We start from the raw sequence: 21,366 nt of genomic DNA, 5'->3' as shown, positions 1-21,366 counted from the left end.
GGATTTGTACAAATTTAAATACAACATTATTATTGAGTTGAATATCTTAATCAAATGCCATTTACTTCAGTTCAACAAGATTTGGCTTACGAAAAAAGAAAAAGGGCCATTGTTTCAGTACTTTCACAACCACCCTTAGCTATTTTCCTGAAACTGCAATCTTACTGAGAGAAAGCCCTAATAGTGTGCCACAAAATTGGACCCATCTTCCTCCTAAACTCTGGATGGGAAGAGCTATGCTAGGGTGCTTACTGAGGAGAAAAACTCTGCTGTTAAATGCCCCTTTCTTTGAAATACTATAAATGCATTACTCTTTTGTTAACTTAGTATTTTTTTTCTCATGGAAAGTACTCTGCTAATGCCAATATTTTTCCAACAAGGTAAAAGTCCACAGCTTTTTGGATCTCTATTCCCTCTGGGTTTTCATATCAGAAAGAAACTACCTTCTCACTGTAAACAATGAGAGAGAATTGTTTTAGGCAACTTTCAGGGTCAGTCTAACTTTTTTCTCTTAGCAGGAAACATGCTAGGTGACAGGAAGATCTTATAGAGCCAACACCTCTCCCAAGTTGCCCTCCTCTCAGGAATTTGGTATTCAATTTTGCCAAATCAAATATCTTTATTATGGTCTTTTACCAGCCTTTGTAAAAATAAACAACTTATTATTAGGGAAAGAGGAAAGCAACATAATTAAAAGTTCTGTGCAATTGTGTAACATTTGGCCACCTGGTATGTGAGTGTCGAGTCAGCATCCCTTAAAAAGTAATAAACATAAAATTTGTCAGTATGGCCCTCAAATTTAGAGATGAATGGGGAGATCAGAGCACATCTTGGGGCATCATAAAAAGGACACCCTAAAAGGACATGAGCAAGAGTTTCTACTTCTCTGGATCCACAACGGCAAAGTCTCTGTAAATAATGAGTCCCATGAAATCTTCCTGCCAGAAGATTGCTGAAGGGGGGACATCAAAGCAGGCTTTGGAAAAGGCCCATCTATATTTGCTTAGGGTTAGATTGTATCGATACCCCACAGTAGAGGGCTTGTGGTCATCTAACATTTGGTGATAGAATTCAGGAGCACTGGTGATATTTTGGCAATGTCCCTAATTCTTTTTTGCTATTGATTTGGCCTTTTCCAGGGTTAATTGGCCTAAATATTCTGGAGAGAGGCCAAGGCTGCAGTTCTTCTATATAAGTATGGTGCCAATGAGATTGGTAGCTGGCTACTGAATTTTGCCTTAGACTGAATCCTTCCTTCTAATTCCTTGACCCAGGGAGGTTAGATCTTAGGGATGTGAAAAATGTATTGATATGGATAGAGACCATTCCAGAGTATTTTCATTTCCCTCTGGACCATACTAACCTCCTTCACTGTGCCATTCTCAGAGATGATTCAATGGTTTCCTAAGATAAATCCTCTGAACTGGAAGCTGTTCAAGGTTTCTGGAAAAAACAAACCTGTTGCAGGCCTGGACTGCCTCAAACCACTCTATTTTGGAAGATTTACTTCTAAAAAAAACTAAGCCATCCCATGAGTTAGAAAGGTTGATCCAGAGGGAAAACAGGACATTTTAGAGTTCTTTGAAAACATCTATTCCTGGATCAAGAAATGTTGCACATTCGTATATTCATGTGCTCACAGCTTTTTGGATTTGCTTATTAATTCTAGCTATGTCTGGATCCAGTCTTTTGCACTATGGCAAGAAAGCACTAATTGGAAGACAGTTCTTTTGATAGACATTTTTATTCATGCTGAAGTCTTCTGCATAGTTTAAGAATATCAGAAAAAAAAATACTAAGAAAAATATACAGAATTATGGAAAGAGGATGGGGACAGTTGATAAAGTATTAGTGTTTATTTAAAGCTACTTCAGGTAAAGGAAGTGCACCTCTATTAATTTTTCAGAGCACATTGTGATACCAGTAGAAAACATTTGTGGAAGCTGCGTATCTGCTATTTAACTGAGCAGTCTTGATATTGCACCATTCAGCTTAAATTAGTTTTGCTTACAGATCACTTATTTAAAAAAAAAAATCCATGGTTCTTTCTAAGTATTACTTAACATACTTCAATTGTAAAAAGCCTGAGTATATCCACATTGTATCCTATTGTTTGACGATCAATGAAATAGAAGAATGATGAAAAGAATATGAAAATGGGTAGATCAGAAAGACAAAGTTTTTTTTAAAAAAAATAGCAGCTTTAAGAAAACACTGGATGCTTGTTTGCTGGGAACATGTGCAACATAACTGCATAAATGATCATACCTGTAAACCATATTATGTACAAAAATGCACTTTTTCTTTTTAATCTCATTTTGTCTACTCAGATCTTTGACAATTCTATGCAGTTCTATTCCAGATAGACACTTCCTATATGTGACTTATATAGTGAACATTATCCTTCAGGATTTTTTGTTCTTTTAAAAAACTAGTTAGGTTGTAAAAATGCATGTATAGATAGATCATCTTCTTACTAAAAGTGAACAATTTTGAAGAATTCTTGTTTAGTTAAAAAAAAACGGGGGTGTCCTTGATAGTTTTATTCCCCTGCATGCTATATATCTTCAGATCTTAAAATAAGCCAAGCTCTGATGCATTAAATACCAATACTAGAGGAATTAGAGCTTTGTATGTAGCAAGTAGTCCAGAATAACATACCTTTTTCCAAATTTTAAAGCATAAAGTATAATGAATAATCCCAAAGAACTTTTATACAAAACTGTCATTAAAAGAATAACATTGTTTGCATCTAGCCTTTAAAGCAAGCTTTAAGGAGAAAATATAATTCAAGGTTTTCCAATAGGGACATAGCAAGCATCAGGTTGCCACATGCGAAGGTCGACAAGCACTTGATTTAGCTTCTGCATCCAAAGATTACGCTCATCTTTAGTATCAGCTGATAACCAGTTCCTTTAAAGAAATGTAAGATTGAATATTAATTTATACATTCTCCTATACAGGAAAAATGGACTGTCTTAACAAAGGAAACTATCCAAAATTATTTTATTCACTGTAAAAAAGATATCACAATTCCAAAATCACCCTCATAACTTAATCAACAATGCTGATAACCAGGCCATGTGAACAACTAACATAAAGCAATCTATAATAGAGAAAATATATACTCAGCTCTTTGAGAAATACAATATGGATTTTAAAAGATGCTTACTTGGTAACACAGAGTGTGTCTCTGCATTGGCTAACAAGTGTTTCCTTATCATCTTCTCTCTGGGGTCGAACAGTAATTAGCTCAAAAGTATTGGGACGAGCACAGAATTCTCTGTTGGCTGGTTCAATCTGACGATTAGTGCAGTTTGCCAAGTTTATGGAGCCCAGTGGATGCTGAAATTAAAATATTTATTTATAGATTTGTTTTCTGCTTATAATGTTGTAGCATTGCCGAGGCTTACAGGAAAACAAATAAAGTACATAATAAAACTATTCAATAAAACCAACAAAATTATCAGACTAATTGGGAGGAAGAGGTTGAAGAAACTCCACGGAATCAGAGAATAAGACATTGTAGGCATTTATGTTCTTTCTGCAACTACATTAATATGCAAAAGATGTAAATGGCTGCAAATGATATAATTTGCATTATGCAAACACACAATTACATTATTATGCCATTACACAAATTACATAAATCACAACAAATCTGGGTTGCTGCATGTAGAATCCATAGCACGGAGATGTTTAAATGAAGTTTACTGTATTTTAAAAATGAAACATTAAAATAATGCATTCTAAACAACAATTCTTCTAGCATGGTGTGTTGTAAACTATTATGCTAAAATAAGTGCCTCTTGAATTCCAGGGAGGAAAGCTTTCTAGAGAAGGCCCACCCAATAGATGGCTTTCAGCAGTTCTTGGTACATGTAGCAGGATCTCCCTTGATGATCTCACTGGAGGCTATATGACAAGTATCCTGGTCCCAAGTTGTTTAGAGCCTTGTACATCATAGCCAAAACATTGAACTTGCTTTAGTAGTTAATTTGCAGGTGGTGCAGTTGCTTCAATAAAGGTATAACTTGTACATGGCTAGTGCCCTACTCAACCATCTGGCCAATGAGTTCTGTACCAGCTGCAGCTTCCAGACCAAATGCAAAGTAGCCTCACAAAGATGTATTACAGTATAGTCTTTTAAACATAAAGTTACCAGAAAATGAACTGCAGCTAGACTGTCTCTGTCTAGAAAAGGCCATCTGATATATCAACTCAAGTTGACAATAGGTATTCCTAGCTACAGAGGTTATTTGAGCCTTCAAAGATAATGATGACTTCAGAAGCACCCTCAAACTACATATGTGTTCTTTCTGAGGAAACCATACTGAGAAGTAAGGAAATTAAATTCATAGTTACCGTATTTTTCCGTCAATAAGATGCCCCCATGTATAAGACGACCCCCACTTTTCCAACCCAAAATTAAGAAATCAATATTTTAAAGATAGTGCAGAATACATTTTTATTTAGTAATTAGATAATATTTATCTGATACAGTCGGTGGGAGGAGGTCCAAACCGTCTCTCTGCAGCTCTATTTCCATGCTCTTTTGCAAAACTGATTACATTCAATCACGAGTGAAACTGCCGATAGCTTATCTCTGAAAACAGACTTCCTCTAATTGGTTTGTTCAGCATCAGCTGACATCAGTTACATAAGGCTCGTGATTGGAGGAAGTCTGTTTGCAGAGTCAAGCTATTTCACTCGTGATTGGAGGTTAGAAATAGGAGGAAGCCTGTTTGCAGAGACAAAGTATGGGCAGTTTTGCAAACGCGCGGTTCTCTCCTCGGCTTACTGCCTTGAATAAGACGCCCTTCAATTTTTAGCGTAAGGATTTTAGAAAAAAGTATTGTCTTATAGTCAGAAAAATATAGTAATTGCAGTCTTCTCCAGTTGGAGATTTCATTCATTACAAACAATCGAATATGCACAAGAAATTATACTATTCTTCCTACCTACATGAGTAGTCCTAACAAATATTATAAAGCAGTGGAGGATTTGGCTATGTAATATAGGAAATTACCTCAAATTAATATAGCTATATAAGACCCTGATAAAAATGTTGTACAATTTCAAAAAATAATAAAATAAAGTCTTTACATTAAGTGCTTTATTTTTATATTAATTTTAGCCTGCAGTTACCTTTTTCTTTTCATCATCTGGGTAAGTCCAAAAAGAGATACAATTTCCAGAAAGAGCACACCAGCGTCGATGCCAAGCTCCAAACCCACTAACATCTTCAAACATAGTCTAGAGAGAGAGGGGAAAAAATATTTCTGAGCATAGTCATTCCACCTCATTTGTTTGTAAACATGGTCAGGCTCTGCACACATACCAGCTCAGCCTGTTACAGTTCCTATTGCTGCTTGGTTTGACTGCCATACTCCAGGTTTCAGCAAATCTCTTCTTTGGACCTAACTGCATTAATACTAACTTCATTAACTACATTTGGTCATTCTTTAATCATCTCATACTGGCCACTGTGTAATCAGCACTGAGTAGTTGAGAATATATGTATTTCTATCTGGCTTTTCTTTTATGTATCAAAGCCAACTTATACTACCACAAAGGCCACCTGGTTAAAATGGCAGTATACAACCATAAAAAATAGATTAAATAAAATAAACATAATCACTGTGCAAAAGATTTGTAGAATTCATAGATTGTTTCAACAAAGCCTTCTTAAAGATGCAATCAATGAAGCACAATACTTTTAAATAACTACTTTGATCTTGGGAGTATGAGCAATTTTTATTGCACATATTGCCATCTAGTGGAGTCGGGAATATTTAGGCAACTACAATTATTTGTTATTTAATAGCTGCTGTAATACTGGTATGTGCTTTTCTAACCAGAACTTAGAGAACCACATAATGTTGTTGGAAAGTTTACCACAGTCACAAAGAAAACAGTTTTAGAAACCCTACCTATCAGGAAAAACTAAGACCAAGATCTCATTCTATATTAAAATAGGTGTGATAACTTACCAAAAAACCTCTCTCTTCTACACAAGAATTTACTTGACATTTAATCTTTAGATGTATATGGCCTTCCAGAGGAGATAAGAAAGGAACCTGAAAAATGGGTAGATGAAAGCTTAGAATAATCTTATCCCAAATTTGCTTTAAAAAAGAAAAAAAGTTGATTCCTTTTCCATTGATCAATGATTCCTAGTATGCATCAATGGCATCCTCAAGACTACAAGCTTCTTCATAGTTTGAGATTCCACAAACAATCTTAATCCTGAGATTCCAGAAACTATTTTGAATGTTTCCATTACCTGAAAAGAAGCAGCAATCTGCACATTTGAGAGCCAGATATTCAAGAAAACCCATGAACCAGAAGCAAAGGTCCCTACTGTTAAAGTTATCACCATACTTATGGAGAAAGAAAAGGATATATATACAGTATACATATTATTGCAGAGATGGGCATTTGCATTACAAACCTTGATATGGCTTTTAAAATATTTTTGGCTTACTGGGAAGAAACTTAGTTTTCTACCAAATTTAGTAACACTTAAAACCTAACAGACTGATTTAAAAAATACTTTTTAGCCTCAGCAGACATCTGCAGCAGTCTAGTAGGAACGTTGTGCATATTGCTGCATCTTGTTATATGAATTCAGGATTTGGGATTATTTCAAATGTTTGCCATAAATGCATTCTAATTATGATTAAGAGTTCCCTTCCATGAACTACCGGGATAGAAGTTGAAAGGGATTACATATCCTCATAGGCAATGAAGCAACATGTTATTTCCATTATCCACCCAAAAAGTATTTAGCTAGATGTTCTGGATCATCTCCCTCCAAGAATTAAAGATAGTGTGGAAGTTCTATAGTCAGACAGCTTAGAGAATTGGGAAGTGTGCCTTGAAAAACAAGCATATGGATATACTGGGGTAGCATTTTTCTTCTACGTATTAATTGTGATTAAGTATATCTTTTGAACTTTCAATTACAGGCAACATCAACTAGCAGGCGGCATCCCTGCTTCCAGCAAAAGACAAACACTTAAACCTATATGTTACTGAACAAATTAAAAAGTCCACTCTCCCCAAGAATGCAAGACAGCATGCTTGAAGGACCAAATCATATTATCCAAACTTAACTTATATCAATGTGGCAAATTTTAAATAGCCAATCTGAACATATTTTGCAATAAATTGTAGCAAAACGTTACTCTTGTTCATCTATTTAATAAAATGAACAATGTCCCAACAAGGCAAATCTGAATTCCACCTTGATGATCACTACTCTTCAGTAAACATTAATAGTTTTTTTTTTTTACCCTTGCAGTATAATAGTATCAAATTTTGTGTCTTAAACTGAGCCAGCAATCTCAGTTTGGCACTTGTAATTAATTTTATTTTACATTGTGGTTCCAGATTGAAAGATGGCATCCCTAAATATATTTGAGAAACACAAAGATACTTAACTCCCCTAGCCTGTTCTCCTTTCCAACTCCTTATCTTAGCAATGCCCTTCTTTGACTTTGTTTTTGTTCTGCTGTGGTTCTCTCTCACTGCAAATTTCTTTAGCGTCTGTCAGTACAGTATAGGTGTGATACCTATTATATTTTTTTTAAAAAAAGATTCATATAGCAGCCCATATTGTAAGAACCACCCTGGGTGGTGAACAAAACTAATGATAACTAGTTTTGGCAATGTCAGAAGCAAACAGCCTGAAATCAGACTCATCTGTTATCATAATAAGGAAAGGTAGAAACCACTCCTTCCACCAAAAAAGAAAAGCCTCAAGCCTATTGCATCATGTGGAATGGAGAAAAAGATGAAATAATGTGAAGCTTGATTTTACTATAATTAGGACTTGCACTTGATATACAGTAGTCGCTGGAAATCTTTCATATCAGTTTCTTCTTCTTCTTCTTTTTTTACAATTAACCTACTTATTGGTGATTTGTACCCTTGGATGCCTGTGTGCTCCTGCTTCCAGTAGTAATCTTTGTCAAGAGATACCTGACAATAATCCAGAGAGCCAAACTAGCCACATAAAATAATCTGAGTACTACATTTATGAGAACTATGCAAACACTGAAGCAGGGGCATAATTAGGCAACAACCAATTTCAAAGAACTAAGCAGCGGAACCAAAGTGCTCAGAGTCAGCTTCCTGCGATGGGGTTGGTTGCCCGTCCTCTCACTCAGCTCTCTAGAAGATAGAGGACAGAGCCTCCTCTCATGTGTAGCCTCCAGAGCTTCAGAGATGACACCACCAGACACATTCAGCAGAACTGTACCACTGCTCCTTACCATTTATATCGCTTGCTATATGTTGTTGAGCAGAGAGATGCCTCCATCCAGAAAAACCTAATAACCAGTTCTCATGGACCAGACCAAACCAACTAGATAACACCCCAGCTTTGAAACTCAATGCACAAGGGAAAAAAAAGTAGTCTGCTATGCCACCCCCAAGGGTATATATCGGTGGAATCTGTTTCAACAGAAAAATGAGCAGAGGAAGTCCACCCAGGAATATAAATTGAAATCTTTATTGTAACACAAAATTAACAAAATAATCAGTATTTATGCATCAAAAATTATTCACATTAGCTCCCTCGTCTTTCATTTTGAGTGAAACATTGAAGAATCACCTTCTTTCATTTTGCAGGTCAACAACACTCCTTGTACAGTCTACACGTACATTTCCTCAGAAACTGTGACAAATTTATCTACTTGCAAGTATTCAGCTATTTATGACTTGCATGTCTATTCAAAAGGAGCGCAACCTTTTTGGTTTTAAACTGCTGTATCACTAACAAAGAAATGGCTTCAGTAGTACAATAATATATGGTTAATATATTTTCCTAATCATCTTTATCAAAATCAGTACATAAAAACAGGTCTAGGTTTTGCTACACAGCATTCAAAAAACAAAACCTGAATTGTCTGATGCTCGAGTCAAGATCCTATAATGCTTTAAAGTGATCAAGTCTATAGATTATATAGCAATTTTATGCCTTGATTTCAGTTTTTTAAATTTAAACTGTATTTGTCCTATAATTAAAGTAGACAGTTCAGTAATTCTTGATAAGATAGGACTCATGCAGAACTTCAGATGGACATAGAAGTATCATACTGAAACTAGGACACCAAAGCTTTATTTCACATAGATGATCTTTTACTTCTTACAAGATTGATATGTACTATATATGTACATAGATACAGGTAGCTCCACTGTTCATGCAGTAAGATACTGCAGCTTTCCTGTACCAAAAGGGCAAATCTAGTTCTAGAAAAAAAGACTAATTTTGATAGGTTTTATGCTTGATACATAGATCATTTCTATTTTTACAAGCATATCAGAAATCTGGCTAGCAACCTTGGTGACATCTTTTTAAAAAACCTGGCTAACACAATCTGGTTCAGACAACCCACCTCCAAACATTATCTAATCTTCTGGCAATTTTATTACAAGGCCACCAACACTCATTGTTCAAGTTTCAGAAGGCCAGTTACCAAGCTTATTAAATTAAAGTTAATTTTATAAATGTTACTATCTGTTATTTTCAGCTGCTGAGTAAAGGCATCAAGGAAAGACTCCAAGGCAAAAAGCATTTGCTTCCCAACATGCAAAGCAAATAACTGATGACTAGCTATTGTTATTTCTGAAACTATCAGTTATACAGCCATGGAAACCATGGACTTAATACAGATTTGCTTGGCACCCAATACTTAAGAAGTATGAAGTGCTCATTACAGGGACATTCTTTCTTTTTGACCAAATCTACAATATGAACATTATAAAGTGGTCCTTAAAGCAGCTTGTCAATCTTGCTGCAAAGAAAGTTTAGTGACAAGACACAGACAGCATGCATGTTGAGTTTTTGTTTTTTTTTAAAGAAAATAACAACCTTATCCTGGAACAAATAACCCAGTAGCTCTCTTTCCTTAATTCCATAACTTATCTAGAAAAAAAGAAAGAAAGAAATGGGGAATGCTGAATGCAACTAAAAGCAAAAGAGAAAAAAGATGAACATGGCAGTCTAGGTCTGCTTATGAGCATTTTGACAGTCTTTTGCTTTTTAAACTGTACATTAAAGCCACATATCCAACCCACCCAACTTCCTAAGAGGAACAAAGTTACAGAAATGCTTCCATGTATCTAATAGCCAAGACAGAGAATACACACTCATGCTCACAAATGAAGTCCCTTTGGGACTTGCACTCGTATGAAAGTTTGCTTCCAAATACAAGTTTCTATCCTAACAAAAACTGTATGATTATTGTATAATTCAGAAAATAAATAAATTTATGAATTATGGCTGGTATTTTTACACAGAGAGCCAGTGTGCTGTAATAGTTAGAACACTGGGCTGGGGAAAAGTCCTCACTGAGTCATGGAGTTCACTGGGAGATTTTGAGCCAGTCATTTTCTTCCATTTCAGCTTACTTCACTAGGTTATTATGAAGCTAAAATGATGAGTGACTTAATATACCCCATAAACTCATTTCAGAAAATGTAATAAATAAATAATCTTTTCAATACCACCACTACCAACTCCCCCTTAAATGTATAAGACCTAAAGACAATATTAAAATATAACAATTCCTGCATTAACCTTGAAGGGAATACTTGTACTCTTAGGAAAGGGAGAAAAGGATCAGCGTTGTTAAATTACTGTTATGTTCATAGGGATTTAAAATTGGCAACACAACATAACTAATTTGTCATATCTAGCTCTATGCATCAAATAGTGTTAAGGAATGCATGATAAAAAAAGTAAATATGCTTTCGTTTGGGGAAGTATCTTCTGATCAAAAACTGATCCAGAATACTATAAAAAGGGGAATAAATAAAAGTTTTATCTTCTACTAAAAGAATATTACTTTTATGGAGACAAAACTTTATGTTTTGATCTTTCTAATATTCTGGAAGGGGGAGGAGGAGGAGGAGGCGGTGGCAGAGGAACAAATTTGATCTGTGGAATAAGGAATCACAATATCCAGTCTTGGAAAATCAATGGGTTCCAAGTGTTAAGATACTGTATGTTAATGACTAAGGGATAAAATTAATTCATCAGAAAATCTTGTTCCATGTTTATTGGGCTTCCCAAAAAATGTTTTTAAAAGGGTGGATATCAGATTTTTTGTGTTGGTGCTATGAGAAAATTAAGGACTCTAACTCATACGATCTGGTTGTACCTGTTATGGTTTTCTTTGGTTTTCAAGTCATCACATGTGAAGGAGTAAAACAAATATCTAAACCAAAACTTCCAATTACCAAGGCCCTGAACTCAAATGACCTCCTTAATAATTTGCTTAGGCATTTGCAGGTGCTGGCTCGCAAGTTAGCTTAAATCAGCACCTGTATTTTTAAACAGGAACTAGGAAGTAACTAACCACAAAAGCTGACTCGTGCCAACCTCCATTTTATTAACTATGTATTCTCACTATAAGCTGAAAATCTAACCCACGTTATCAAAAATAAGATGATTGGCATTTGACATCATTACTGGTCAGCATTAATTATACAACTATATAAAGGTTGTTTGTATCTTCCTTAAGTAGGCAGGACCTTGTGGTTTGCCCCAAGTGCTGTTCAAATAAACTTGGCTCAAGCAGATCATGTGTTCTCCAGTTATAAATTGGGTTTTGGGGAAAGGAAACAACACTCCTGATGTCAGAGTGGATTCAAGAGGTACATTCTTTGTCAGTTTTTGAAATGTTCTTACATTGTAAAAATGAGAAAGTGGACAAGTATGATTTAATAATTTGTTAAAGGACTAAACTAGTTAAATATTAATTCTATATTAATACTATTAGTATTTCTTCTTTCTCCATTTAAAGTTTTAATTCATTTTAATCACTATTAAGCATATATCTTTATTATATATCACTAATAGCTTTTGTTATATTTCACTGTATTATTTTATCTGTCTGTCTGTCTGTCTGTCTGTTTGCCTGCCTGCCTGCCTAACTATCTCTAAACAGAACAGCCAGTACTTTCATATCAAAATGTATTCCTGACTGTATCAGGCTTCCTTCATTTCAGCAGTATAAAAATTAAGGCAGGGCAGTCATTCTGTTTGTTATCATTAAAATAAATGCAAGTAAGAAATTCCTGACAATCTACTGCAAATCATCAAAATTTATCATCAATAATAGGTCCATATATACCTTCTACTGACCTCTTTATTAAACTACTATAATTTAAAGTGGTAGTTTGGGAAAAACAAAAACCTAAATTAATTAATTACCTTGTCCAGAAGAAATCTGGTACTCCCAACTGAAGACAGTGAAATTGTATGTGAACCAACAAGAACAAAGTTACTGGTGCGCACAGAATTAGGTCCACCTGGACTGGACATAGCTATGAAAATAAAAAGATGACTAGAGATGTAATCTTTATTCAGTTAATGTTACTGGTTAGATTTTCTTTATAAATTAAATATTTAATTGATTAAATTAGATAACATTTAGTTTATAAATGTTATATCCCCTTCTTTATTCTCATACAGTAATGAGAATATATATCCCCTTCTTCATTCTCATACAGTAAGAAATGCCACCAAGATGGCATTTTACACATGAATATGTTTTGGGATAAATATAATACATACATGAGCAATCTAAACACAAAGGATGCATTTTATTCAGAAATATTGATAACCATCTCAAGTAACAAATAGATACAAAGTTATTTAATTGATAACAGCATATGTATTGCACATGAAATATATCAAGAATTGAAAACTGAGGAACTAGTCACTATACACGCTATACAGTGTGTCTGTGTGTGTGTGTTTAAAATGGCCATGGACCCAAATCATAAACTTCTTGTTTGAAAATAGCTATTGTTAATAAAATATATAAACAGACTTTCTTCCTAATTGTTTGCTTCTGCATGAAATATGATTCATTAATTACATAGTACCAAAACTCCTAACCAAGATTTTGAATTCTAAATCCTGTAACTTTCCCTAACACATTTGCAAAGTTGTCACCTCATACTCAGCCACTCCCCACTTGTGAAACAGGAAGAATGACAAACAACCTGAAAGAGGCATCTCGATAATACATAACTAATGTTTATAAGATTATAATTCATTCAGGCTTCATTACAGTCAGGATTAGTAATAAAATGAATACCAAAACCTAAGGTTTTGCTTACCTGGTGCAAGAAGATTAGTTTTCTATATATATATATATATAAAAAAAAGAATAATGGAAACAGGTTATTCAGGAAACATTTTATACAATACATTTGACTACTATGCTGGAAATAATAGTCTTGATCAAAGTCAATGGTAGACTTCTCAGATGGCAATGTTTTCTTGGGAGTGGGGAGAAATTAATCAATATTAGTACTTACAGTAGTAATAGATGTCAGTAATCTCTTTGGAGTAATAGCCTATGATAAAGAAAACACAATATACCAAGTACACTACAATTACTATAATTTATTTTAGTTCAGAGTTAGGTCTGTAGCATTACAAAAGAAAAAAAGCAAAAGGAATTAAAAGCTTATCCAGTGCAAAAAACAAAAAACAAAAGTCAAAACCAGGACAATAGATTTATCTTACTGTACCTAAACTATACAAGTATTAAATGTATATACAAAGTGAAATGAAATCCAATTTTTCAAAAGTCACAGGATCTTTTAACTGTAGAAGTAATAATCATAATAATGATAATTCCCATGCTATATGTATAATTTTGTAATTGTTTTAATGGTTTTTAATGATTGTTCATCACCCAGAGTCACTTGGACTGAGATGGGTGGCTATAGAAATTAAATAAACAAATAATAAATTATTATATTTCTTCTGCTTTCAGGTTTGTAAACACCAGCTTTTTACAAATATCAAAATAGTGAAATAATACCATTGCAGTACTGATAATACACGGAGCATTTGTGGATTTTGATCCAGCCAACGCTGAAACCCATCTGGAAACAATCTTACATTTAAGGATTTGCATTTGAAACCTGTCAGTTATATTCAACTTTCTTTGTTTTATATGCTGTGTGTATTATCTTTCTCTCTGTATGTTCTTCATATACTGAATTTTAATTCATTTTAATATTTCACATATGACTGTGATAAATTATATAGTGTATGTATATCTATTGTCCTGGCTTAGTTTGTGTCACAACATGGAACAGAGTATGTAGTTTCTTTCTACTGAAATTATCTTCTCTATACTTTTATCTTTGACAGATATTTGTTTGGAACTTTTATTTATGTAAACTGCAATTCAGGATTAACATATTGTCTGTAAATATGTTCACACACATATACATACATACATATTTATAGCCTTGAACACATGTTTTAATAGTAATGGGTTAGAATTAAAATTACTTAGAGTAGGACCACATGATTATGCAAAAGAAGAATGTTGTATCTTTTTTAATACAATGCTCTCCCAAGTTTTATGTCAATTTAAAAAAAAGGAAATTAACTTACCATCACACTGTATTCAGGTAAAATCATTTATCCTCAATAATTCCAGAAAGGAATAAGTCAGCTATACAACTGCACTAAGCACCCTGTACTAGTTAAGTTTTTACAAGGACAGTCATCTTTAAATATGGTATATTTTTATTCACTTCCCTTCAAGTATCTTTTTCATCAGGAGTATTCTACCACATTTTATGCAAACAATTCATCAGTCCAAGTATAAGTGATTGATACAATTTCTATGAAGTCCCAAAATATCTTGCATTTCATGCAAATGCAAAAAACTATACAGCTAATATCAGTTACACTAAAAGATAAATATTACTGTATGTTAGAACAGGCATTATCTTGAATAACTAAATGTTAATTATTCATCTGAAGCACTTTAGTATCAGTTTTATTTTATAAGTGCCTTAAATTTAATTTTTCTAGTGCCTGCCTAATTCAGATGGTAAATTGCTTTAATCTTACTATTCTTAATTGGAATCTCCTTTTAATTTATCTGAAGAATAAATTGTTATCAGAGGTCTCGGTTCCAGCATAATTGATTATATTCTGGCCTCAGCTAGTATTCTTTCTGCTTTTGCCAGTTTTCCAGTCCATTTCTAGACTAAAAGTTATCATTTGCCTCTTGTACTTAACCCACTCATTCCTGATTCTTGCTATCCTATCCCTCACTTCTTCTGCTTCACTTATTGGTATAGGAAAATACAATAGCCTGAGATTATTCACTTGATTGTGTTCTTTGTTTCTCCCAGGCTCTAGATCTTAAAGGAATAGCAGTAGAGGCTAGCAATATTATATATGCCTCATGTGCCAATGCACATTTGATGTCTGCACTGCAGGAAACTTAGAATGAATTCAAGAGACAATAAAAAAGCTAAGAAAGAATCAAAAAGATCAGAACACATCCTTTCCAGTAGCCAACGTCCAGTTAAGCAGGGATTAACACCAGACAAACAGAAAACAATACCCTAATCAAGGAACTATCAAGGAGAAAATCACACCTCCACAAACACTGGCAGGGCAAGCTATTGTATATAAATAGGGAGCAAACCCCACACTCTCCAGCACTGATATTACTTAATCGGGTAATGAAACATCTGCAAGCCAACCAAGCTCAGAGAGCACCAAGGACACCAAAGCATATTATACTGCAGTTCTTGATGTTAAAGAAAATTAACACTGAGCATAATCACATATCTTGAATTTTTAAAGAAATGTAATAAACTCAAAGCAGTGATCATTAGGATCTCAAAGCAGTAGAAGCTAATAGGAAGAGGAACTCAACTCCTAAAGAAAATATTAAAAGCACGATTGCAAACAATTCTGGGGAGGAGTGGGAATGGAGAACAATGGAAGAAGCCAATGTGATAACACAAAAACTTTAGTGAAAATTTGAAAAAAAAAAAAAGCAATAGAGGATTAGGTCAAAAAGATACAAACAGGTAACTCTAGAACTGGAAAATAACTGTTTAGAATGAGCTGTTAGCAAAGAATAAGAACAAAAAAGGACAGATTTTTCCTTTGCAAAAGGAAAAAGTCAGTATAACAGCTGGTCAGTGAAGATGGCAAAATGATAACAGATAAAGAAAAAGTGAAGCTGTGTATTTTGGTTGTTTTCTCCAACAAAAATGCTAGTGCTCCACCAGGAAACCACTAAGAGAATGAAAGAACAGAACTGAAGCTTGAAATTGACAGATTAAAATAAAACTATTCCCAGATAATTTAATATTTTATTTTTTGAATGAGCTTCAATTCCTAGGACCATATGAACTGCATCCTAAATTGCTGTTCTTTATTACTTTGGAGAAACTTCAGAAGAACTGATGTAGTGCCAGAACAAAGCAAAGCTTTTTGTCCATAAGTGCAAAAAGAGGAAGAAAGATCCAGCAAACTACAGATCATATTAATGTAATTTTAGGTTGCATCAATGGAAGTATAATATCAAGTTGTGAGAATTGTTCCAATGGTATCGAGATGTGTAGCAGCTCATAGTTGGCATGTTGTACTATTAGAGTTCTCCGAGCTTGTTTTTAGAGTTGTTGCATATATTTCATAACCATACTAGATAACAAGATTAGGGCAAAAATTTGGGAGAAATAAAGTTTTTGGCTGGAGATATATATCTTCTGCCTTGCCTGCTTGGTGCAAACTTGGAAGGGATGCTCCTGTGGGAGATGTTGTTTTGCAGAGATTGATGGCTGGTTTTTTTTTAGGTATTTATCTGGCTGATAAGATACTAGTTCTATCTCATCTGCACATTGGGTGTTGTGTGATTGGTGGTATTCATAGTTGTGTGATAGAAAGGCTTGTTGGAAGGTGTTGATCTTTTCCTGTAACTGTTGGACTATAATTGGCAACCAGTTGTTAGGTTGGTGAGAAGATGGCTCTCCTTATCTAGCGTGGTTGACTACCATATGATGGGGGCAACGTTGAGTTGATGTGTTAATGTTTGGTCTTTGGTCACATTTCTTATAGGTCCATAGATAGAGTTGAAGTCTGCATCTCTGTTGATTGTTGCTTGGTATGAATGACATGCTTCTAAAACTTCTCTTGTTTAATCTGGTATATTGTATGATTTCCACAGTTTCCTAGTTGAAGTTATGCCATGGTATCTGGAGGGAAATTAATTAACTTGTGTTGTGTTTTCTGACAGCTAGTTGGTGTTCATGGATTCATTTTGCTATTCTTCTTCTGTCTATGTAATAGTGTTCACAGTCCTTACATTTTATTTTATAAATGATTGCTGCTTTGCAATATACTTTCATTATACCCCAAAACTGTGTGCCGTTTAAGGGTGAAAAGATTACATTTCAATGAAATGGTCAAACTCTCTATTTCAAGTTGTGATTCACTTATGAATATAGCGATTTTAATTTTCTTGATTTCCAATTGTATCATTGGGCATATGAAATGAATGGAATGAAAATTATATTGGATATGTGCCACGATGAGCATGATTTGAGTATTATTTAGCATTTTTGAAATCTTGGCAAGTACATAGTTCCAAGAGCAAATTCAAATGTATTTCCAATGCTGAAAGATAGTAGACACATTTGAATATTATTGGTAAGTAAATTACAGGTTGATTCTTGTTCTCATAAGAAACTAACTTATTTTAAAATGGGAGGTACAATTTTATTTTGGAAAGTTTGGGCTGAAAACAGGATTGTTATCCTAAATCAGTTCATTGTTAATTTTGGTTTTAAAATTTACAAGAGGTTACAAAAAGAACAAAATCTGACTATAACTAAAGAATGACAATATATTTAGGTAAAATACTTGATATAATTTAATTTGGACCATATATATTGGTGGCCTCAGAAACCCCCATCGTTCTTCTGCATATATTAGGTAAGGGGGTTTTTTTTTTGGTAGAGTCTAAGCCAAGTTTAGTTTATTTGTCTATACTTGCTCTCTATTTCTATAATGAAGGACCCAGAATAAAAGATTTGAAACACGAGACAGATTCTGAATAAGTATCAAAAAGAAGTTTTGAAAAATAGAGCAATTTGGCAGTAGAATTACCCAATTACTCAGAAAGGAAGTTGAGTCTTTTGCATTGGATGTGTTCAAATGAAAGCTAAGCAGCCACTTATTTGGGTTGCTTTAATTTAGATTCATACATTGATCTGGCTTCTACTGACTCTATGATCCTTTAACCATTATATACATTATCCCTGGAAGATAAGTTTTGATCGTTCTTGGCAATGTGTTTTTACTGAAAAATTGTTAATCATGGGCCCTTCTGTGAACATTTTACCTAGTCAGGAATGTACTAAAAATGTATTAATATGTAATTGTGAATCTTCACATTGAGGATATAGATACTGAATGTCTTTGGCAAGTACAACATGTACCTTGCTTTTGCTGGGACGTCATTCACTGCCAGGTTAGAATATGCTAGGTATTTCGTTTATTTGATTATTCCCATCTGCAGTTTGTCTTATGGCTAGATTCAGTTCTTTTCCATTGGATCTACTGAATGGCCACTTTAAGGGCATTCTCTGTTTCAAGTGATTGTGCCTGTGTGAGGAACAAGTTGTTGAATCTTCGATATAAGTTTTCTTTTTTATGATTATTATAGAGATGGGAGTTACAAACTTATTACTTTCTTATTAGTCAGGTATTTTGAAAGAACAACCATTTGGTATCTTTATGTGTATTAGGTTGCATGGTCTACCTTGGTAAATTCTCTTGTTCTGTTAATTTGGATCTGGGGTTGCAATAAAGCTACTGTATCATTTTATTTTATCAACCTAATATTTATTGACTAATAAACTAGAATTTAGTATAAAGAAACTTTGGAAAGAAAATTTTAGTCCAAACAATATTATATGGTCTACTGGTCTCAAAAATCTATTTTTCTTCTTTGCACTAAGTTCTTTTAGCATTGGACCATGACAGTAAGATATTGGAACTATCCTCTTTACCTTTGACTTAGTTGATTTTTTCTTCTTATCAACACTTGTGGACTCTTTTTTCTGTACCTAAAGAAGAAAAAATATAACATTACAGACCACTGACTACCTAAACATTCTTTCAAAAGAAGCATATTGAAAAGTGATGATACATACCAAGCTATACACTTCAATGTTAATCTCAAAGTCACTGGACACATTTTGCCTTTAAAAATAGGAGACAAAATTAATAATTAGAACAGACATTAAAGCTATGCCTTGACAAGAGACTTTCAGATCATGATGGCAAAGTCAAAATGAGTTTTTAGATGTTCTCAAGCCAATATTTTATGACTGAATATTTCCAGGACCAGCATGAGGAGTATACAGGTAAAGTATAAGGGCTCAGAGACCTTCAGTGTTAAGATCTTAAACACATTTCACTATTGTACAAATTGCCAGATATATTCTATACATATCTTCCAACAAAGATAAAGTGAATATGATGAAAACTTCACCCTAAAGTTACTTTCCTTTCCAAATTTTAAAAGAATAAATTTAGCAGTGTTTGTCCAAAAACAAGCAAGGAAGCAAACCACACTACTTGGCTATCAGCCAAACAAGGGAAAAAAATGAAGACAGGGCAAGGATATTTTATAGTGCAAGCAACCCAATCAAACAATTTGAGAGGAGCAGCAGGGCACATATAAAGTTGCAAGGCTAAAATTCAAGTGACTGCAGTTACTTTCCTTCTTCTCAAGTATATAGAAAAGGGAAGGCTAGTATCATTTTTTTCAAGGACTCCAAGAATCAAGTTTTGCTTAGACTGACAGACTCATGAACAAAAGCATTCTATATTTGTTATGTCTTATTCTACAGTCAGAAGGCTAGAATCATTATCATTTTTCTCTCCTTTGCTCTGCACCAGCCCATTTTATGGCCCAGGTCAGGAATCCTAGTATATATCCATTTGTTAGAGCATTGTCCCTCTTGGCTTGTGAAGGCTGCACAGGAAGTCACATGGAGTTAGGTCCCATGCAGTGGTATCAGCCTCTTTGAGAGAGGGAGTAATTCCATTAGCCTTGAAGGAAGTGGTGGTAGGCCCCCTCCTCAAGAGATAATTGTGGATCCAACCATCCTGGACAATTTTAAGAAGGTGGTTGGGTAGTAACTACAGAGGATCCTGGGTGAAATGGATTATCTGAACATTTTAATCTGGGTTTCAGGTATGAACATGGTACCAAGACAGCAACGGTTGCACTTGTTGATGACCTATGGCAGAGCTGAGATGTGGGTAGTACAACTATTGTGGTGATTCTAGATCTCTTGGTGGCAGTTGGTATTATAGACCATGGTAACATTCTATACTGGCTGTGGGAGTTGCGGGGGGGCACAATGTTACAGTGGTTCTTCTCTTTTATGACTGGCTCAAGTGACTGTTGGTGGGGAGGGAGAAGAGGTCAAGCACCAAACCCCTGGTTTGTAGGGTGCTTCAGGGCTCAATGCTTTCCCCTGTCCTGTTTAAGGCCATTGGGGTAAATCATCTGTCAGTTAGGAGTCTGGAATCATCAGTATGCTCATGATATTCAGTTGCACATCTCAACCTCTGGCCAGCCAAGTGTTGTTGTCAAGGTTTGTCCCTAAAGGCTGTTGGTGTGTGGATGGGGAACAAGGGGCTCAGGCTCAACCTTAGCAAGACCAAGAGGCAAACAGTGCTTGGTCTTCCCAGCTAGTTTTGCATGGGGTTGTGATAACTCACTCAGGGCTTCTGGGTACTGCGGTGGTCTTCTTGGATTTTCACCTACTGCTCAAGGAGCAGGTACCAGCTGTGGCCAGGAAGTCCTTTGTACAGGTTTGACTTGTGCACCAGATACATGGATACAGTTCTTCTCAAGGTTACTCATAAATTGGTCACCCCTGGATAAACTATTACCACACATTCTACATGGAGCAGTCTTTGGAGACCAACAAGAAACTACAGCTGGCCAAATGTGGCAATATGAACAGTGATGGACAAGCCTCACTACATGAGCTACAATGGTTGCTAGTTGGCTTCTGAGTGCAATTCAAGGTGCTATATCACCTATAAAGCTCTACATGGCATGGGGTCTAGCTGTAATATTGTCCTTTTAATTTTGTGGATCTGCATAGAGACATTTGGAGCTGGTGGCCTAGAAATTTGAGAAATAAATAAAATACCACTAATCATATTCTGTGCAGAGGTTTTATGGTTGCTATGTTGCACTCTATGTAGAAAAGATGAATCAGACAAATAATAAAATAGAGAAGCACTTTCAGAAATGGAGTTGGTTTTTTATCTTAGGGGCAATAACCTTTTCAGGAAGTGGGCACAAATGTGTGATTTCGTGCAATGCTGTCAACGTTGACCAAATAAAAAATAAGCATAAAATTTAAACGCAAAACATTTAAAATGGCCAATTCCTGACACCTCATTTGAGAACAGCCAATTTTACCGGGCTTCCTATGAGACTGAAAACTATTCTTACATGCCATCTAGTGGTTAATATAACT

The 21,366-nt window shown here is 34.8% G+C and overlaps 1 protein-coding gene across 2 annotated transcripts in view; it reads right to left on the bottom strand.

Annotated features, from left to right (window-relative positions):
* Nucleotides 1-1,712: 1,712 nt before the first annotated feature.
* ANLN (anillin, actin binding protein) overlaps nt 1,713-21,366 on the bottom strand; it is a 41,797-nt gene continuing 22,143 nt past the window's right edge. The window contains exons 16-25 of one of the 2 annotated variants that reach the window (XM_025171557.2): nt 19,012-19,060; nt 18,868-18,924; nt 13,342-13,380; nt 13,141-13,162; nt 12,227-12,339; nt 9,881-9,934; nt 5,994-6,080; nt 5,149-5,256; nt 3,173-3,345; nt 1,713-2,913 (exon numbers count right to left, since the gene is read on the bottom strand). In XM_025171557.2, coding sequence (XP_025027325.2) covers nt 2,790-2,913; nt 3,173-3,345; nt 5,149-5,256; nt 5,994-6,080; nt 9,881-9,934; nt 12,227-12,339; nt 13,141-13,162; nt 13,342-13,380; nt 18,868-18,924; nt 19,012-19,060 — 826 coding nt within the window. In that variant the 3' untranslated portion in view covers nt 1,713-2,789. The remainder of the gene's footprint in view (nt 2,914-3,172; nt 3,346-5,148; nt 5,257-5,993; nt 6,081-9,880; nt 9,935-12,226; nt 12,340-13,140; nt 13,163-13,341; nt 13,381-18,867; nt 18,925-19,011; nt 19,061-21,366) is intronic. The other variant, XM_025171558.2, reaches the window with a different exon arrangement.

This window comes from Python bivittatus, unplaced genomic scaffold (genome assembly GCF_059951505.1).
Source record: "Python bivittatus isolate LINGU-HERP-01145 unplaced genomic scaffold, Pbiv_v1 ctg000610_np1212, whole genome shotgun sequence".
Lineage (NCBI taxonomy): Eukaryota > Metazoa > Chordata > Lepidosauria > Squamata > Pythonidae > Python > Python bivittatus.
Note: the sequence above shows the minus strand (reverse complement) of the source record. Positions and strands in the feature narration are given on the sequence as shown.